Source organism: Poecilia reticulata, chromosome 5 (genome assembly GCF_904066995.2).
Source record: "Poecilia reticulata chromosome 5, P_reticulata-male-v2, whole genome shotgun sequence".
NCBI classification, from domain to species: Eukaryota; Metazoa; Chordata; class Actinopteri; order Cyprinodontiformes; family Poeciliidae; genus Poecilia; species Poecilia reticulata.
In genome coordinates this window covers 33,904,670-33,925,849 of record NC_088834.1, presented here as the reverse complement: position 1 = coordinate 33,925,849, position 21,180 = coordinate 33,904,670, and the positions used below count along the sequence as shown (strand labels likewise).

The following is a 21,180-nucleotide window of genomic DNA, read 5'->3' as shown; positions in this document are numbered from 1 at the left end:
TGGGGGAAAAAAAAACTGGATAACGTTATTTGATATTTGTCATTTGTCAAAATGTTTGTCAAAATGTTTATATCCAAAAGCTGATCGTGAGAACGTGAGAGTGCTGATTCGATAATAATCAGCACTCTTCATCTCACCCTCATTGTTGTGCCCTCGCTTTTGTTCCCTGGATGTGCCCACTGGCTTTGCCCTGGTCGAATTGTTGCTGGTTGTCTATCAGGATCTCGACCCACGCCTGTATTACAGATTCCCCCACCCACTCTATATCCTCCTATGGATAAATAGTCTGTTCACTGCCTCTTCGTGTATGACCGTAGCCCGTCTGACCCAGGATTTGGATATGGAATTGTGCTTTTGTTGAACATGGAGGGGACCAAAGCAGATAGCAGGAGTGCTATCTGCATCAACGCTCCTCCTCACCAGGTTCTCACCCCTGAGCCCTCCATCAGTAGCATGCCCTTCCTTCTATGGGAATGTGGCATATCTTCTATTCACCAAAGGACAGTCTTTCAGCAAACATTGGCCTAAATGGTTTACATATAAGAGCAACGGAAGCATAAGACCCAACATTATGTAATATTGTTTTTCTCCCACTAAACTACAAATCTATGCTATGGGCGGCAGCCGAGGGAGGGGACCCTGGCGGTCTGATCCTCAGCTGCAGAAGCTGGCTCTTGGGACGAGGAACGTCACCTCTCTGGTGGGGAAGGAACCGGAGCTAGTGTGCGAGGCTGAGAGGTTCCGGCTAGAAATAATCGGCCTCACCTCGACACATGGCTCTGGTTCTGGAACCAGTCTCCTTGAAAGGGGATGTACGTACTTCCACTCTGGAGTTGCCCATAGTGAGAGGCGCCGGGCTGGAGTGGGCATACTTGTTGCCCCCCATCTGGGCGCCTGTACATTGGGGTTCACCCCGGTGAACGAGAGGGTAGCCTCCCTCCGCCTACAGGTGGGGGGACAGGTTCTGACTGTTTGCGCTTACGGGCCAAACAGCAGTTCAGATTACCCACCCTTCTTGGAGTCCTTAGAGGAGGTACTGGAGAGTGTCCCTCCTGGGGACTCCCTTGTTCTACTGGGGGACTTCAACGCTCACGTGGGCAATGACAGTGAGAACTGGAGAGGCGTGGTTTGGAGGAACGGCCCCCCGAGCTCCGGTGGTGGGGGAGGACATCAGGGGCAGTTCCCCTGGATTGGCAGACTGGGGTGGTGGTCCCCCTGTTTAAAAAGGGGGACCGGGGGGTGTGTTCCAATTACAGGGGGGTCACACTCTTAAGCCTCCCTGGTAAGGTCTATTCAGGGGTCGTGGAGAGGAGGGTCCGTCGGATAGTCGAACCTCGGATTCAGGAAGAGCAGTGTGGTTTTCGTCCTGGTCGTGGAACACTGGACCAGCTCTATACCCTCAGCAGGGTCCTGGAGGGTGCATGGGAGTTCGCCCAACCAGTCTACATGTGTTTTGAGGACTTGGAGAAGGCGTTTGACTGTGTCCCTTGGCAGGCCCTGTGGGGGGTACTCCGGGAATCTGCGATACCGGGCCCTTTGACACGGGCTGTCAGGTCCCTGTATGACCGGTGTCAGAGTTATGACCGATGTCAGAGTCTGGTCCGCATTGCTGGCAGTAAGTTGGGCTCGTTTCCGGTGAGTGTTGGATTCCGCCAAGGCTGCCCTTTGTCACCGATTCTGTTCATTACTTTTATGGACAGAATTTCTAGGCGCAGCCGAGGTGTTGAGGGGATCCGTTTTGGTGGCCTTAGGATCGCATCTCTGCCTTTTGCGGACGATGTAGTACTGTTGGCTTCATCGGAACGTGATCTGCAGCCCTCACTGGAGCGGTTCGCAGCAGAGTGTGAAGCGGCCGGGATGAGGCTCAGTGCCTCCAAATCCGAGGCCATGGTCTTGAGCCGGAAAAGGGTAGAGTGCCTTCTCCGGGTCAGGGGGGCCGAAATGGGTTTCCTCCGCAGGGTGGCTGGGCTCTCCCTTAGAGATGAGGTGAGAAGCTCGGTCATCCGGGAGGGACTCAAAGTAGAGCCACTGCTCCTCCAGGTCGAGAGGAGCAAGTTGAGGTGGCTCGGGCATCTGGTCAGGATGCCTCCTGGATGCCTCCCTGGTGAGGTGTTCCGGGCACGTCCCACCGGGAGGAGGCCTCGGGGAAGACCCAGGACACGCTGGAGGGATTATGTCTACCCTACCCTTGGGATTCCCTCAGAGGAGCTGGAAGAAGTGGCTGTGGAGAGGGAAGTCTGGGCCTCCCTCCTGAAGCTGCTGCCCCGCGACCCGACCCCGGATAAGCGGAAGAAAATGGATGGATGGATGGATAAACTACAAATCAGTGCTCCAAGTTCTGTGTGCTTTGTATGTTTTACTGTAATAATGAAAAGGTTAAATAAAGAGTATTTTAAAAAAAGAATTCATCACAGTCTGTAAATGGCATTTACTAATTCTGTCAGCAGGAGTGGGGCATGGTTTGTGTATTAATCATAAATTACATCCCGCCTCGTGTTTAAGAGACTAATTTTTGCTGTCTGAAATTAAAAAACTGACCAAAATTGTTTAATGTGAGCTCAAGAAAATTAACATCACACAGTCGACAGCCAGCCAGAGAGTTCTTTTCAACGAGCCCTCTATTGTAAGCTAAAGAAGCAGTCCCACTCTTTTAAACCAACTGTTGTGAAGTGTGAGTTGTTTTTCTATCAGTTTTTGCATAACAAAAAGATAATGTCCAACCATATAGTACAATGTTTTACATGAGCTTTCGTGTCACTTGGCATTTACCAGTCTCTTACAGCATTTGTCACCTTGAATGTAAAGACTAATGTATTTTTTTGGGAGAGTATTGCTGATTTCTGATCACTTCAATTTCAAAAATGGTTCCTGACTTCAAAACTTTAGCTGCTGCTTGTATTTCCAGTCCAGTGCGGCTGCATAGTGTGGAGTCAGACTCCACGTCTGACTCCACACTCCCTGAGGTGTTTGATTACGCACAAGTGGGCGAACCATTTATACCCACGTTCATAACTTGAGTGCAAGCTACATGCATGTGCTACGTGTGTGCAAAAGTTTCTACGTCTGACTACATCTTTTTCTTTTTTTTCGTTTTGCAGTCATGAGTAACGCCAACATCTGATGAAATCACTCTTTGCGTGGGCTGGTTGATTCACTTCAAACCAGTAGAAGGAAATACGACTAATTTATATTTTCTTTTTTGCAAGATTTTAAACTTTTTTTCAAAATTCACATCATAATCGCATAGAAACATGGCTACTGATGCAGCATTTCCAAAGACCTTTTCTGCTTTCCAACCAGTCCAACATCATAAATGACTCACAACATTTTGAAAAAACATAAATATGGCATTTGATTTACAAGAATGCTATAAAATCAAGAGGCACATTAAAGATGATGTTGCATTACAAGTTGCATATGGGGATGAATTTGTCTCATTATTATTCAAACAAAAATGTTGTCATGGAATATTTGGTTTTGGAAAACACGTTTTGTCTAAAACTATTTTTTAAATTCAAATCACAAATTTTTCTCTCATGAAGAGAAAAAGTTGCTTGCGAAACAAACTTTTATTTGCATGTGATAGAAGTCTTTGCTTGCGATTCTTAAACTTTTGGTTTTGATGCTCCCTTTTTTTAGTTGGACTCAAGAGTTTTAATTGCTGGAAATATGATTATCGTGGGAGGGGCATAAAGATGTGTTGGTGCTGACTAACCCACTTCTGAACTGTACCCTAAACAACCAATTGTAAGCCACAAGTAGTGGTGATATACTTCCATTTAAATTCAAGCCACATCAATAATTTCCAGTTGACTCTTTCTCCATATTGTTTTTAGTGATAGCTGTACTGTATAGACACAAAAGCTAGAATATCTGCAAGCTACTGGTACAACAACTAATTTTTGTTGTGTGCTGTTGTATCCATCCAGTGATTAGCATAGCGGTTCTCAAGGTGGGCGGTACCGCCCTCCAGGGGGCATTCAGAGGACCGCAGGAGGACATTTTTACAAAAGAGGGGCGTTTGGTCGAAGGTAAACTTTACACCTTAAATGCACAACAATGCCAGTTTAGACTTCGTTACACATGCCTGGCTGCAACTGCCAGGTCTTCTTCTATTCAGTGTTTGTTAGCTTCTGTTAGCTTCTTGGCGCAGCTCCGTTCTCCTGCTACTGGTAGCTAAAATCACAATACCCTCACTGTGTATCCCTCTGAAACCCATTTAAATAAAGAAATCAAGAAATCCCTCCATGGGTGATACCACGATAGAGAGCATTCATTTTATAGCGTTAACACGGTGCTGTAAGTGGTCCGGTATGAAACGGGGGTGATAAAACAACACAGCACTTTTAAATTTCAATAATCAGAATGCAGAAATTGTTCCCGTTGTTTTAAAAGGTTTATGTCAGTCTGCCTTTTCCCCATCAATACGCTTCCCGACCACCCTGCACCTTAGGGGGTTAAAAAAAAAAGACGCACACATTGCGCAAAACTCTGAAACAGGAGAAGCGGGACATAAAATGGTGCGACAAACTAGATGTGAATTATGGCATAAAAACAGAGAATCCGACGCTGAGCAGTGAAAAAAATCAACACATGATGTGAAACACATGACGATTAGGCGGCGCAGCAGGTGATGAGTGAAGATTACTGATGGTCAATAAACGATAAAATAAATCTAGCAACAGGAAAGAAACTAAAGTGGACATAGCAATAAACCAAGAGAGGATAATACTAATCAAAGGAAACTAAATGGAAATGCATGAAGAACAAAATGCAAGAATAAATTAAGAAACTAAAGTAAATACAGAGAAATAAACTGGTATGGCAAGACCTTTCGAGCAATAATTAATACAGAGGACTGAATGGCAAGAATAAACAGACACTATTTCCAGGTAAAAGGTAAAATAATATTGAAGTGCCATGGGTTTGTTGAGGCCACATTTAATACTGAGAATAAATATATCTTACAGACCATAACAGTAAAGAACTGATCACTTATTTATGTTTTTAATTAGATTTGATATATTTATTTCTGGGCTGCACAGTGGCGCAGTTGGTAGAGCCGTTGCCTTGCAGCAAGAAGGTTGTGGGTTCGATTCCCGGCCCCGGTCTTTCTGCATGGAGTTTGCATGTTCTCCCTGTGCATGGTGGGTTTTCTCCAGGTACTCCGGTTTCCTCCCACAGTCCAAACACATGACTGTCAGGTTAATTGGTCTGTCTAAATTGCCCCTAGGTGTGAATGTGTGTGTGCATGGTTGTTTGTCCTGTGTGTCTCTGTGTTGCCCTGCGACAGACTGGCGACCTGTCCAGGGTGTACCCCGCCTCTCGCCCGGAACGTTAGCTAGAGATAGGCACCAGCAACCCTCCCGACACCACTGAGGGACAAGGATTTCAAGAAAATGGATGGATGGATATTTATTTCTTCAATATTATTTTTCATGTCAGTGTTAATGTCATGGTGGTGTTCAGTGACTCCATGACACTTTCAATTTGACTCATTAGGATTTGATTAAGAACCATATTTGTTCTTTGTAATTTCTGTCCAGTAAAACTATTAATCTATAATCAATAGACAGATCTATATAAAGATATAATCCATGTTTCTGTCTCATATTTGTAAGGCATTAAAAGGACCTGGAACTTTTGTTTTTCCACTGAAAGCTCTGGTTTGCACAATAAATGCCATGTGGGTGAAATTTTACGGTTGATACTCTGATGTCCCATTCTCCTGAAGGCAGCACAGAGCTGCACCACCAGAAACCCACAGAAACACTGAAGAGAAGAAGAGTTATGATTAATGTAGTTACAGTTCTATCCATGTTAATGTTGCAGAGCTCAGTTGTTTTGCAAATAGTTCAAAGTTTAAACTGGCATGTTGTTCATCTTTTATCTGGTCATTTAGTGTAATATTTAACAACTAGAAAATGGCACAAAATAAGAATATTTGTTCCACTCTGATTGGCTGCTGTTAGGCCTACCAATTTTAACTTGAATGTTCATTAAATTTTTCTTAGACCCCTGTGAAAATAATTTTTATTCCCATGACTTTTTTGTTCTCTGGGAAATTATTTTTGATGATAAATATAGAAACAAGCATAAAAATCAAAACATCTACAATAGTGATAGTAATATTAATAATAAAATAATAGTCAGTGCAAAGTAGGGGGGCGGTGAGGGACCTGGATATGGATTAGGGGGGCACTGGGCCAAAAAAGGTTGAGAAACACTGGATTAGCAGGTACAATCCAGTGATAAGTTATTATTACTTTCCTTTTGATATCAAGGCAACAAAGGACCATGGCTATTGTAGTGGAAAATTTTAAGATTACCATATGATTATGAGTAAAACAATGCATAACAGTTTCATGATTCTTGTGAGAGACACACCTGCTCTAAAGGGAGTCTTCCAGAGCAGTTCCTCTGTCCTTGGTAGTACAATAAATCTATGGAGTCGTTATCTTTCCTGGAATGTTATGACGTACATAGTTTCTGGATTGTTTCTGATAAAACTGCAAGTTTTGTTTGCTCGGGGCTCTTTCTCCTGACTGCGATCAGTGAGCAGAGACTTCGAATAAATACTGATTAAGAATATATTCTTTCTCTGGTTCCTTGGGTTTTTGAAAGTCTTTCCTCACTCCTTGTTAAAGGAAAATTTCCACAACACTATCTGCAGGGAAAACTTTGCCACTAAAGCTAACAGCTGGCCGCACACCATTTTAAACTAGAGGATATTATTTTATATGTCAAAGTAAAGCAAAACAAGATAATGACAGGAGAGAGAAAATCTTAAGTTCTTAGCAGTATTAGCTCAGCTGATGTCTCCTCCAGGAAGCCACAAAAGCCAAACAGAACTCCAGTCCAGCTCCAGCTACAATGAAGATGAAAAGATAGAAAATAGAAGGCTAAAATAACATAAAATAAAGGAAATTAGGTTCTAATGTGTTCCAGATGCAAAAAAAAGTTCAGATATACCCGTTTCAGACTTCTGCCAGGATGTTGGTGTTAATTGTTGTATTTTTCTTGCAAAAAATGTTAACACATGTGCATGCTTGTTTATATTTGTCTTGTCAAAACCAACTTTGCCACAGCATCTTAACCAATTATCATATTTCTGTCCCTGAATAATGAACTTAGGAAAGTGGCAAGAATCAAATATGTTTAACGTGAGGCTTGTCTGATTAGCAGCTGTCCCTACTGATAGTCCTGTAGCAACAAAGCTTAATGGATCCAACAAACTACAAAAGAACACTAATTCAAAATAATACAATTCAAAATAAAACTAAATACAAGACACATACACTCCAACACTGAAGCGAAGCAGCAAGCCCTGCAGTTTGGGTATCAGTTCTGAGGTGGGCGGGAGTAAGTGTTTTTCACTTTAATCAGCGCTGACCAATAGGGACACGTCTTACATTGTTCGTATTTAGGCCCCGCCCACGATGTTCATGTTTCCAGCAATCAAAACTCTGAGTTCAATCAAAAAAAGGGAGCATCAAAACCAAAGGTTTGAGAATTGCAACCAAAGATTTCTGACATGCACACATAAAAGTTTATATTTTGCAAATAACTTTTTCTCTTCATGAGACAAAAATAAGTAATTTAAATTAAAAAAGATTTTTAGACAATTTTTTTTCTTCCAAAATAAAATATTCCATTACAAAACAAAAAAATTCATTACAGTTCAAAAATTGGACCACAACTTATTTTTAAAATTGAGATTAGTTTTTGTTTGATTCAATAATATTGAGACAAATTTTTGTCCAAAAATATATATTTTTAAGTTTTTTCACCCTGTACTTACATTATGTATTGCGTCATAGACTACTTTAAATGCAGGTTGCTTGTCGTCATGATAAACTCCACGGTTGCCATGGAGAATAGACACGCCTTCCTGTTCAGCTCCTTTACAGTTACTCCCATACATGCAGTGGTCAGGTCTGTAGTTCCACTGGCAGGGAAAAATATAGAGATTCTCTGCAACAGAAGGAAAAAAAAAATACATGTTGTCACATGTGCGGATTTAAAACAATTACTAAAGTGTAAACACCCTGCTTTTTGCGTTTAAAAACTATTTCCACCTTAATGTGACATAAATTCTGTACAATTAAGCTAAAAAACAAACAAATCTAGCTAACTGAATTAGCCTAACATAAAATTCAGCTGTAGATGTTAGTTTCTGTGATAGTTCATATCAATGAATATTAAGGTATATTTGGTGTTTGAACTATTAAAGTGGGACAGTTATAAGCGGTTTTGAAGGGGGTATCAAGGATTCCCAGAATTTTGTTATTTGCATATGGCTGTGGGTTGTGTATTGTTTTAAAATTTATTTTAAAATGCAATTTATGCAAAAAAATAATAATCACACCAAACAAGGACATGTTTAAATAAAATAGTATAGAAATGGGGAAATGGAGAAATTGGGATAGCGCTGTCTGTAAAAGAAACCTAGGATCATAAAATTGATCAGTCTTATGTGTTTTGCATGGTGTCTATGCCCTGCCAACCACACAAGGCAGGTACAACAAAGTGTTTCCGTCAAAGTAAAATGTCCTCCAGTTGCTGCAATCCATTGGCTCAAGAGTTCGTGAACAATAGGTTCAACAATAGATGCTGGGTAAGAATGCAGATGTTTGCAACCTCAAGATGTTTCTAATGCTTTGTAAAAGAGATCAGATCCATCTGTCTGATTTAAAACCTTTGTGTAGATTTGCACAGAGAATGTGCAGTCTTTCATAAAAAAAAAAGCTAATTGAAATGCTTTTCTTTTTAGAATTCATCTAGAAACCATCTTTCTTGTCTCACATCTCAGTCTCTAAAAGTTGCTTCTAATTTCAGAGCAAAGAATTTTGTCTATAGAAAAATGTCAAAGATTCATCTGAAGACATCGGAGCTGAGCTTTTTTGGCTCCGTTGTGGCTCCGTTGGTTGGCAGCCAGCGTACTGCCGCTGCATCTGAGAAGTTAATGCCCACATCTGACAGATGCAGCAGAAACTCGGTCTGCAGTCACAGCCATGACAAGGACCGCTTTAAGACACTACAGGATTAGTGAGCTGAGCAGGGTATGCTTTTCAACCTTTAATGTAGAACGTTTCAGAGTAGTTTTGGTTTCTTTATTCACATTAGATGTGATGAATAAAGTCAAACAAACACTGCACCTGGGTTATAGTGGAAGATAATATTGAGGAGGTCCTGGTCTCCCCATGTTATGTGGTTCTTGTACTTCTGGTGAAGCGGATGAAGAAGATCTTCCCACAACAGACCACCAGCAATCAGGCTACTCTGCAAGAGCAAGACGGGCAGGAGAAGGAAAGTCATCAAAGCAGCGGGACATTTGTATTCCGCTTTCCAAGTGCTGCCAGTAGAGATGCTAAATTGAGCTCTGAGGATGTTTGTGTGGTGAAATGGAAAGTCTTGTTCAGAGCCACTCTGAGCACTCAGGGGTGGGGGTAAGAAATTACAGGCCACTTTAGTGTGTTTATCACAGCGTGGAGTGATGGGGGGGCTGTGTTCAGAGTTCACCTTAAACAGTGTTCTGCGGATCCTAGTCAGGTTCATCAGCATCACGCCAGAGTTGACCCCTGTCACTCCATAGAAAGGGTGCCGGGCGAAGCGGCTGTACCAGCCGATCTTGGACACCTCGTGCTCTGGAGCCATGGCCGCCAGCTGTGACCCATTAAAAGACTTGAGAAACATCCAGATATCGTCCATAGGCCGCAGAAACAGAACATCGGTGTCCACGTAAAGCAACGAGTCTACATCTTTCAGGATTACCTGGAGGCAACAGTAGTACATAACAGGAATGCAAACAATTAATCAATTTACCATTGTCAATTAATGGTTTATTAGATTAAATTTGTTCCAATTGATTAACTAATGTCTAATTAATGTCAGCTTAGAAATTCATCAAGTATTGTAGTTTGGCCACCAAAATAGAACCCTTACATCTTTATGTGTTTTCTCTATTAAAGAATAATGGCAGTCTTCACTGTGAAGACTGAGAAACTGCCATCCATCCATCCATCCATCCATCCATCCATCCATCCATCCATCCATCCATCCATCCATCCATCCATCCATCCATCCATCCATCCATCCATCCATCCATCCATCCATCCATCTTCCCTCTTCAGCTCATAAGGGGTCGGGTCGCGGGGGTAGCAGCTTAAGAAGGGAGGCCCAGACTTCCCTCTTCCCAGCCACTTCTTCTAGCTCCTCCGGGGGAATCCCAAGATGTTCCCAGGCCAGCCGAGAGACATAGTCCCTCCAGCGTGTCCTGGGTCTTCCCCGAGGCCTCCTCCTGGTGGGATGTGCCCGGAACATGTCACCAGGGAGGCGTCCAGGAGGCATCCTGACCAGGGGCCTCATGCATAAAAGAATCCGCAGTTTTCACAATAAAACTTAGCGTACAGAAACATTTAGAAAAGTGTGGCACACCAAAGAAATGGGATGCATAAAGCCGTGCGCAGGCACACGGCTGCGCACCTTTCCTTTATATAATTTACAGGGAATAGAGCGCAGCTGCTGGTCCGCCCTGTGACCACCCATAAATATGTAAATTAGTATAAATACCCGTAAGACTGCCACCACATGAAGCAGTAACCATGGTGACGTCCTTGTTTGTAGCAGTATTAGTATTTATAATAATAATGTATTTTATTTAAAAGGTGCTATCAGGACACATAAGGTCACCTCACAAAAATAAAAATAATAAATTTTAAAGGAAAAAAATAAAATCAAAATAAAATAAATAAATAAAGACATGGTGAAAATGCGTGTTTGAACAATAGGGCGTTCAGCCGGGATTTAAAGACAGATAGCGTGTCACAGAATCTTTGAGTGGGGAATGTGGACATTTATTTTAAATAGTAGAATCATGTGCATAAGTTGTACATTTGCAGAATAAAGATGGTTTCTGTCCAGAAAGGTGCATTCACAAAGCTGGCGGCTCGATGACTGCAGCTGGACCGGTACCGGTGCTGCACAGCTCCTTCTTTAAGTTTTGCTCAGAGCTCCATGATGATCAGTCTGGATTAATCTAAACACTAATAAACCATCAACAGAAGATAAATAATATCTCTGATCAATCGCTCCCTCTAAATCAGGGGTCCCCAAACTACGGCCCGCGGGCCGAATCCGGCCCGCCTCCACATTTGGTCCGGCCCCCTGAACAATACCAGAGAGCATTCAGATTTTTTTTTCATATATTGTATTTTTCGGTTTATATGTGGATTTTTCTTCAACCACCAGGGGGCTCTTGAGCAGGAAGTGTGTCCTGTAAAGTGTGGGTGTTTTGTTTTGCATGACGCATTGCTGCCATCTGTTGGACTTTTGGGGAACTGTTCGACTTTTATGTTATGTACGGTTATGTACGGTTGTTTGCCAGCAGTAGAGCAGATGAACACACGTGTCTGTTATGAACGCCGCATTCCAGGTCGAGTTCTTCGAAGCAATGCCTGTAAGTAGCAGCTTATACTTCAAAACGAGCCTTTATGTTAACATATGATAAAAAAGTAACTTGTTTATTGAATTAGTTTTGGAAATACCTGCGGGCGATTTGATTATGTGCTACGTCATTGCTAACTAGCAGGCTGCTAAGATTTCTTAGGTCGTTATGTAGCATTGCAGCTCATAGCATTCAGAGGTAGCTGTTGTATCAGTTGTACTTCTAATGTATGTATCTGAATGTAAAACACTTCTGTAAGCTGCTCTGAGCTCATCCTGAGTTTGTGTTTCGACAGTTTCACTCCATTCTACATGGAAATAAAGGAAGAACTAATTAATCCTGACTAGTGTGAAAGGAGTTTGGCTGATGGTTAGTTTTGGTACAAGACACCATAGTGAGACCATTACAAAGTGAATAATTGAAAATAAAAGAAAGCGCCCATTAAAACGGAATTAGGTTTTAATAGGGAATTGAAATTTGAGAATGTTGTTGATCAGTTAAATAGCATTGAAGGGGAAATGCTATTTAACAGTTTTTTAAATAATACTGGGATCATTATGAGAATTTGAGGTATAGATATTAGGATCCAGTAGATGGCAGTAGTGAAACAATAATGGATGCAAGCTGCTGTTGAAATCTAAAGAAGAAGAAGAAAGTGCCCATTTTTATTTAGCACATGCTAGTAGCAACACAAAGGATCAGCACTTTTACTGTTACAGTTACCGTTCGGAAACGACCGTAATCAGTTCAGTTAAATCTAAACTTGGCAACTTTTTCTTTTTCAACCGTAATAAATGTGATATTCAATTGACCTGTTATGACTCAAAGTTTGGATGTCCACCCCCCTCTGCAGCTGCTGCATCGTTGTGGAAAACCTGGAGATATCTGCGGCTTATATGTGTATGTTTACTGGTTTAAAAAAACCCAAAAAAAACTTTGGGGTTGTGGTTTATAGTCCGGTGTGGCTCATAGTTAGGAAAATACGGATTATAATCCTTCCTGGATTTTTTCTGTGAAGAACCCAGAGAGGGTTATTTGGTTGTGCTTTCTGAAAAACAATACATTTTTACATTTACGAACTCCTGCAGTCGTCACACTTTTTCTGTTACAAACTGACTCCGGCCCCCCAGCAGAGAAGGGAAAAGTTATGTGGCCCTCACAGGAAAAAGTCTGGGGACCTCTGTTCTAAATCCTTCCATTAGCAATGTTCTCCATTAGAGCCAAAACGCTCCACATTTTTGCACAGCTACGTGCATACGGGATTGTCTACACACCTTAATCACTTTAAAAATAATCAAATCTGTTTCGAGTTAATCTGCTGATCCAAACCTGTTTTCTTATTTTTTTTATAGTGAGAATGAAATTACCCCATAGATGCATTTCATGCGCTTCGGCGCACAGACCGATACGTTACATCTTTATGAGAAAAAAACTGAGGAAAACTACTATTTACATTCAAGTGAGGTTTTCACATCCTTTCATTTTTATTTCCTTTATGTTGTGTAGGTGTTATTTTATTGTCTGGGGATAAAAGCGGTTCAGTTTTATCGTTTACTTTTAAGTAAGAAAAAAATAAAATCATGAAAAAAAACATCGGGTTTGATCCTTCTTGGTCTAAAAAACACTGAATGTCATCAGGTTTCAGTGTATTTAGGTGAGTTTGACGCTTTGTAGTTTGATAGCTGCCGTACATTTTCACGCCAGCGAAAAAGTGTACGCATATTTACGCACACTTTGAAGCAAAGTACATTTTTATACATGCCGACTTGTGCGTAAAATATGGCGCCGCACATTTTTTGTGTGCATGCATGAGGACCCCAGATGCCCGAGACACCTCCACTGGCTCCTCTCGACTTGAAGGAGCAGCGGCTCTACTCTGAGTCCCTCCCGGATGACCAAGCTTCTCATCTTATCTCTAATGGAGAGCCCAGCCACCCTATGGAGAAAGTCCATTTCGGCCCTTTTTATCCGTGATCTCGTTCTTTCGGTCATGACCCAAAGCTCATGACCATAGACGAGGCTGGGAACGTTGATCGACCGATAAATTGAGATCTTTGCTGTTTGACTCTGCTCTCTCTTCACCACGATGGACCGGTACAGTGCCCGCTTCACGGCAGACGCTGCCCCAATCCGCCTGTTGACGTCCCGCTCCCTTCTTCCCTCATTCGTGAACAAGATCCCAAGATACTTAAACTCCTCCACTTGAGGCAGGGCGTCCCGCCCGACCTGGAGAAGGCACTATACCATTTTTCGGCTCAAGACCATGGCCTCGGATTTGGAAGCACTGATCCCGGCCGCTACACACTCGACTGCAAACCGCTCCAGCGAGAGCTGCAGATCACGACCTGATGAAACCAACAGGACCACATCATCCGCAAAAAACATCCAGAGCCTTAAGGAACTCCGGGCGGATCTCTTCCACCCCCGGGGCCCTGCCACCAAGGAGCTTTTTAACCACCTTGGTGACCTCGTCCCCAGAGATTGGAGAGCCCGACCCAGAGTCCCCAGGCTCAGCTTCCTCAACAGAAGGCATGTTGGTGGGATTGAGGAGGTCTTCGAAGTATTCTGCCCACCGGCCCACAACGTCCTGAGTCAAGGTCAGCAGCACACCATCCCCACTATAAACAGCGTTAGTGCTGTACTGCTTTTCCCCTCCTGAGACGCCGGATGGTGGACCAGAATCACCTCACAGCCATACAAAAGTTTTTCTCCATGGCTTCTCCAAACTCCTCCCACACCCGACTTTTTGCCTCAGCAACCACCCGAGCCGCATGCCGCTTCGCCTGTTGGTACTCATCAGCAGCTTCTGGAGTCCCACAGGCCAAAAAGGCCCGATAGGACTTCTTCTTCAGCCTGACAGCATCCCTCTCCGAAGGTGTTCACCAACGGGTTCGAGGGTTGCCACCTCGACAGGCACAGACAACCTAGGAGCCGCAGCTCTGATAAGCCGCCTCGGCAATGGAGGCACGGAACATGGTTTACTCAGACTCAATGTCTCCCACTTCCCCTGGAACGTGTTCGAAGTTCTGCCGGAAATGGGAGATAAAGCTCCGCCTCACAGGGGACTCGGCCAGATGTTCCCAGCAGATCCTCACAACACGTTTGGGCCTGCCAGGTCTGACCGGCATCCTCCCCCACCACCGGAGCCAACTCACCACCAGGTAGTGGTCAGTGGACAGCTCTGTACTTCTCTTCACCCGAGAGTCCAAGACATGCCGCCGTAGACCCGATGATGCAAGGACAAAGTCGAGCATCGAACTGCGGCCTAGGGTATCCTGGTGCCAAGTGCACATATGGACACCTTTATGCCTGAACATGGTGTTCGTTATGGACAATCTGTGATGAGCACAGAAGTCCACCAACAGAACACCACTCGAGTTCAGATCAGGGGGCCGTTCCTCCAAACCACGCCTCTCAAGGTTTCACTGTCATTACCCACATGAGAGATGAAGTCACCCAGCAGAACAAGGGAGTCCCCAGGAGGGGCACTCTCCAGTACGCCCTCTAAGGACTCCAAGAAGTAATCTGGTAATCTGAACTGTTGTTCGGCCCGTAAGCACAAACAACAGTCAGAACCTGTCCCCCCACCCGTAGGCGGAGGGAGGCTACCCTCTCGTTCACCGGGGTAAACCCCAAAGTACAGGCGCCGAGATGGGGAGCAACAAGTGTGCCCACTCCTGCCCGGCGCCTCTCACCGTGGGCAACTCCAGAGTGGAAGTACGTCCAGCCTCTCTCAAGGAGACTGGTTCCAGAACCAGAGCCATACGTCGAACCGAGACCGACTATTTCTAGCCGGAATCTCTCAGCCTCACACACTATCTCCGGCTTCTTCCCCACCAGAGAGGTGAGGTGACATTCCATGTCGCAAGAGCCAGCTTCTGCAGCCGAGAATCAGACCTCCAATGTCCCCTGAGCTCAAATCAAAATGCCAGACGGCACCAAATTATTTTTCTTTTTAAATATTAGACCACTAATTTAATTTCACATAATTATCGTGGTAATTATGTGAAATTAGTTATTTTGGTAATGAAACCGAAACGGAGCCATACTGTCAGAAGAGATAATGTTGAGATAAAACCCGACGTTTTGGGGGTTTTCTTCTTTACATCATACAATATTTTGCATAAACAATATTCATAAGGCTAAAAAGAACTGCTTACAAATAATAAGCAATTCCCACACTTATGCAAATTTAAGTCAGGTTGCAGTTCTTTTCTTTGTTTTTGCAGCTGACAAAGCCATTTTGCAGGATGGAGCCTGGATCTGCATGCTTTTTTTGTTCCAATTTCCACTATAACTTTCCATTGTTTTCTACTAGCAGCTCTCTTGTTGGGGTCATGTTTCCTGTGAATCAGCCAGCTGCAACAACTAGTCAAAGGTTTTCTAAAAAATCAACAACAAAACACACTTTTAAATGTGTATTTACAGTGGGTTTTCACTTCATTTATTGAAAGTTTTTTTGCTATGAAATATCTTCAAAAACAGTAGTTAGTTTTAAAAGAAAAATCCAAATCACAACCGAAATATAGATCTTATTTCAAAAGACCTGAGTATAATTTTCAGTCACTGGAGTTAGATTAAGCCTTTGTCAAGATTTAATTCATCACATGTTGTTTTTTCCTTGCACTTGAAACTGTAATATGTTGAATCTGACTTGTTAAACTTTACCTCCTTGTTTTGGGGTTATAGTCACTGATTGCTATGCAGTAAGAGGAGAACATCATAGATTTGCTGCACCAGCATTATGTCCCTTTTATTGCTAGAAAGCCAACTGCTATTTCAATGGACAATGGTCTGAAAAGAAAAATCAATACCAGAGCACAAGCTTTGCTTAATGAAATCAATGGTTTCTGTCTCTAAAGACAAGTCTGTTTCTTTGAGTGTGCACTGCAGACAAATGTGAGAAGTCACCCATGTAATTAAGTATATCCATAAACTACACCTAGAATTAACTGCTGGAGCGGGAAAAACAATAAAGACAATAAAGTTGTCTAAAAGAGAAAAAAATTATTTGCTTGCTAGCCTATTAGTGACATTAAGCATGTTGAGGATATAAGACGAGAAACTGTGGTGTGGTCTTACAGGTAGGAAGAGTCTCTGAGCAGCACAGGGTTTGAAGAGCTTCTTCCACTCCTCAGCGTTGCCCACAGAGAAAGAGATGGGATAGATGCTGTACTGGAACCTAGCTGAGACTGACTGAGGCCACTGGTTCAGCTGCATGGGAAGATATACACATCTCATGAAAATATATTTCAAATAAAGGCAAAATGGAAGTAAGAAATGCACCAGGAAATTGGCTGGTGACCAGTACAGAGCGAAAATACACTTAATGATTGAGGATTGGATAATCACAGATAGTAGTTGCATTTCCATTTACCATATCATTGCGCAATTTGAAATTTAAAAAATAAGTTTACTTAATGGAAATACACCAATTTAGAGTCCATCATGGTGGAGCGGGGGAGTTTTGAAGAGAGTGACATCAAGTGCAAAGAGTCATATTGTCATATTGGTTTTCTTTATTCACTTGTGTTTGCCTATTTAACAACTTAAAAGTTTGATTTGACCATCAATAAGTGTCCTTATGAATCCTAAATGACCATTATAATTGGTAGCTGATCGATTGGCCAACCACTAGAAATACATTTTACAAAAGCTACAGCCTAAATAAAGAATAGATGAATAGATAAAAGAATAGATTGTTCGCCTGCGAACAAGATGGCAGGTGGCTAACGGCTCTCCGTTCCCGACATGTAATTAGATGACGATGTGGTAGTAAGGGGCTCTTTTTTGATACTGTTCTCAGCAAGTGAGGAAGCAGTGTAGGCTTGTGGACTTCTTTTTCGGGGAAAAAAGTACTTTGATCCTGCAATGGCCACAACGAAATACGAATAAGAGTACAGGCCGCATGTCAACCCGCAACAGCCCTACACATGAGGAAGAACGGGGGGAAACACCTCCTTCTAATATAACGAATTTGTTTTTGGAAGTAATTAAAATGAGTAACATGTTACAAAGTGTAGCTGCGGACGTCTCCACAATAAAGTAGACAACATCGGAACTGAATGCAGCGGTGGCTGCAATACAAGAAAGGCTAACGGAGGCTGAAACACGCATCTCCCACTTCGGAGCGGCTGCACACTGCAGTTGGTGAGAGAAGCAAGCTAATGGAAGCCATGCTGGACTGCATGCAAGTTCTTGAAAATCACAGTAAGAAGAATAATGTGAGAATTATTGGACTGAAAGAGACTATCGGTAGTGATGGGACACTTTTGAGCTGTGTACAGTAGATGCTAACCGAGGGTCTTGGAGTTTGTGATGACGCGGAGTTTGAGATTGAACGAGCCCACCGGGCCTCCACACCATTACCCGACCCGAATCGAGCCCCGAGACCGGTTCTTATCCGATTCCTGAGACAATCAGCGAGGGATAAAGTGATCAGGGCAGCTAAGGAGATGCGCGGGTTTGAGTGGCAAGGATGCAGGCTATCAGTGTTTCCGGATATGACTAAAGAATTGACGGAGAAGAGGAAGGCTTTCACCACAGTGAAAAAGAAGTTGCAAGAGCGCAACGCTAAATACACCCTGGCGTTTCCAGCCACGCTGCGCATGAGGTGGAAGGGTAAAAACATAAGCTTCAGCTCGGCAAAAGCAGCAGAGAAGTTTTTCAATGAGGAGAGCCAGGAGAAGAACGAGCAGGGGGAGGACACCCCAAATTCAACTGACTAATTCCTAGGAGTCATGGGGCTCCTAGGAAGATGCTGTGTCACAGAAGATGCTGTGTCACAGAAGATGCTGTGTCTGACTGTCGGGAGGCGGACCTCGCCACCTGTCATCATGAACAGAGCGAAGCAGAGTCCACGGACCTGATAAGGTTTTTTCTCTTAGTTATTCTTTTTTCTCTTCAGCCGCTGTAGACGGCAGCAATAGAGTAGGTTTTAAGTTGTCTTTTGTTTTTCTTTCTTTCTTTTCAGGAATTATGGAATTATGCATAAGATTAGAACTGGGGAATATCAGCGGTTCAAGATGGAGAATGAATGTCTCGATTTTAAAGGACAAACTCTTTAAAGAACAGTTGGGGCAGGACCTGAGATACTTCTTTGAAATAAATATTGGCAGTACAGAGCATGTTCAATCTGCATGGGAGACCTCTAAGGCATTCCTGAGAGGTAAACTTATAGCATACACTTCATGGAAGAAAAAAGAGAGTTTATGTAAAATTCGTAAATTGGAAAGAGAAATCAAACTTAAAGAAAACAATTTGGCTAGGTGTTATGATGATTTACTTTATCGAGATATTTGTGGGCTTAAGTTTCAGTTAAATGAAATGTATAACAAAAAAGTGGAATATTCTCTATTTAGGTTAAAAACTTCATTCTATGAGGGAGGGGAGAAAACCAGAAAATTATTAGCAAGACAAGTTAATAAAAAGAGGATTTTTTTTAACACAATCCCTGCCATTAAACAAGGAGATACTTTAGTAACCTCAGCAAAAGACATAAACAATGGCTTCAAACGGTATTACGAAACATGATATACATCTTCAGTGTTTAACGAGACAAACCAAAGAGAAAGTGATGCTTTTCTCTCCAAACTCAATCTACAGTGTTGTAGCACTCGAGACCATTTTTTGATACTGGAAGCCGTTTGGATGAAAAAGAGAAACAAACAATAAAAAAAAAACATGAACCCTGTATGCGCTGGGTTTTTACTTTAGAATGGCCAAGTCTCTGTTATTTCTCTGTCAATTTGATACAGTAGGTGTTTCCACACTAACCATATCTGTGTCCTCTGTCACTTTTATCAGCAGTTAAAACTGTTTAATCCGTTAACATGTGGTAATCTGTTTTTCCGTGCCGCCTTTAAACGCAACATGAGCGCTATGACGCTGGGTTTAGACCTGTAGGCAGCGAAGGAGACCTGCTACTGTGCGGAGCTGCACAGGTGTGTTAGAATCATGGAAGCAAACCAGCAAGAACTTTTCACAGTTTTCCCCCCAAACTAATAGACTGTTTAGTAAAGCTGCTTGATGCAGGTAAAGTTAGCTAAAAGATGACTAGCTAGAAAAAGTTTGGGAACCACTGATGTAAGGGAAATGATGTGAAAGAAGCACAAAGTTTCCAACCTAATAATAAAGAAACATTGATCTAAAAACATTTGTACTTTCAGTTCTACTCTGTTGTGGAAATTAACGCAAATAAAACATAAAACACTGCTAAAAAACTGCATTTATATTGTATCTTTGTTTATAAACATTAATAGGTTCTTGATCAATTTAGCCAGCATTATTAAGGAGTAAGGAGATCAAGGTTTCAAGAGAAATGGAAAAAAAGAAAAGAGAATCCCAAAGCCCTGCAGGAAAAACTGTTTGGTTTGATGAAACCAAATATGATGATCCCCCCCAGGGGGGGAGTGGGGGGGAGTAGAAAATGTTTTGAAACCACTGGGGGGGCACTACTTCTTGCTTGTTGCTCCTTGGTCAGTGTTCATAGTTGAGTGTCAGGGCTTTGCCTCAATTGCTATGTTTAATGGTGCAGACGGTGGTTTCTGACATGAGCAACATGGGTAAACACCCAGGGCGTTATCTTTTTAGGGATGGCACGAGACCGCCGCAGATCGTAGCACAGAGATGGAAGCAAAGCAGAACAAAGAGTTTGTTACATTTAATATTTGTTACATTTATTAAGTATTTAATATCTATGTGTTCTTATGGGAACGTGGATCTTTCAGATCAATTTGAGAAGTAATTTTGATGATATTTTACATTTTATTGTGTCATGTAGCGCGGGACGCTGGTCTTGGCCTTGACTCAGTCTCGACTTCCCTCGGTCTTGGTCTCGTCTCGGTCTCGATACACTCTGGTCTTGGTCTTGTCTTGGTCTCGGGTTAGGTGGTCTTGACCACAACACTGTCAATCTACCAAGGCTATCTCAGGAGCATGTAGAGTGGTTGGAAGCACCAATTACAGAAGAGGAGATCAGGAAGGCAATTTCAGGGATGAAGGTGGGGAAATCCCCCGGTTTTGATGGTATTCCATCAGAATACTACAAGGAGTACATAGATATTCTTGCTCCAGTGTTGCAAAAGGTGTATCAAGAGATTTTTGAGAGAGGACAGCTGCCTCCTACTTTTAATGAAGTTCTGATATCCTTGATTCCAAAAAAAGATAGGGATAGCACAGATCCGGCAAATTATAGGCCAATTAAGTCTATTAAATGTGGACTGTAAAATATTAACCAAGGTGCTGGCTGTGCGCTTACAACAAGTCCTTCCTATTATTATTCACCAGAATCAGACAGGCTTTATGAAAACCCGCTCCTCCTCTGATAACATTAGAAAATTGTTGCACCTGATGTGGCTGAGTCAGTCAAAGGAGGAGCCAGTCATTGCCATCTCCTTAGATGTGGAGAAGGCGTTTGATAAAGTGAAATGGAGCTCTCTCTTTTCGGCTCTCTCAAATTTTGGATTTGGGCCTTTTTTTTTATTAAATGGGTCAAAATATGGTATAGGGAACCAAAGGCTGCTGTCATAACTAATGGTACCATCTCATCCTTTTTTAATTTATCACGTGGGACCCGTCAGGGTTGTTCTCTTAGTCCATTGTTATTCATCATGTTTATTGAAACTTTAGCATTAGGATAAATAAGGACATCAAAGGGATATTATGGGGATAACAAGAACACAAACTGCTTTTATATGCGGACGATATTTGATCACTTATAACACATCCGCTTA

The 21,180-nt window shown here is 42.5% G+C and overlaps 1 protein-coding gene across 2 annotated transcripts in view; it reads right to left on the bottom strand.

Annotated features, from left to right (window-relative positions):
- The window catches only part of gxylt2 (glucoside xylosyltransferase 2), a 36,011-nt gene that overhangs the window by 3,604 nt on the left and 11,227 nt on the right, over positions 1–21,180 (bottom strand). Inside the window, exons 3-6 of one of the 2 annotated variants that reach the window (XM_008410591.3) lie at positions 16,529–16,660; positions 9,523–9,774; positions 9,159–9,282; positions 7,802–7,974 (exon numbers count right to left, since the gene is read on the bottom strand). In XM_008410591.3, coding sequence (XP_008408813.1) covers positions 7,802–7,974; positions 9,159–9,282; positions 9,523–9,774; positions 16,529–16,660 — 681 coding nt within the window. The remainder of the gene's footprint in view (positions 1–7,801; positions 7,975–9,158; positions 9,283–9,522; positions 9,775–16,528; positions 16,661–21,180) is intronic. The other variant, XM_081607526.1, reaches the window with a different exon arrangement.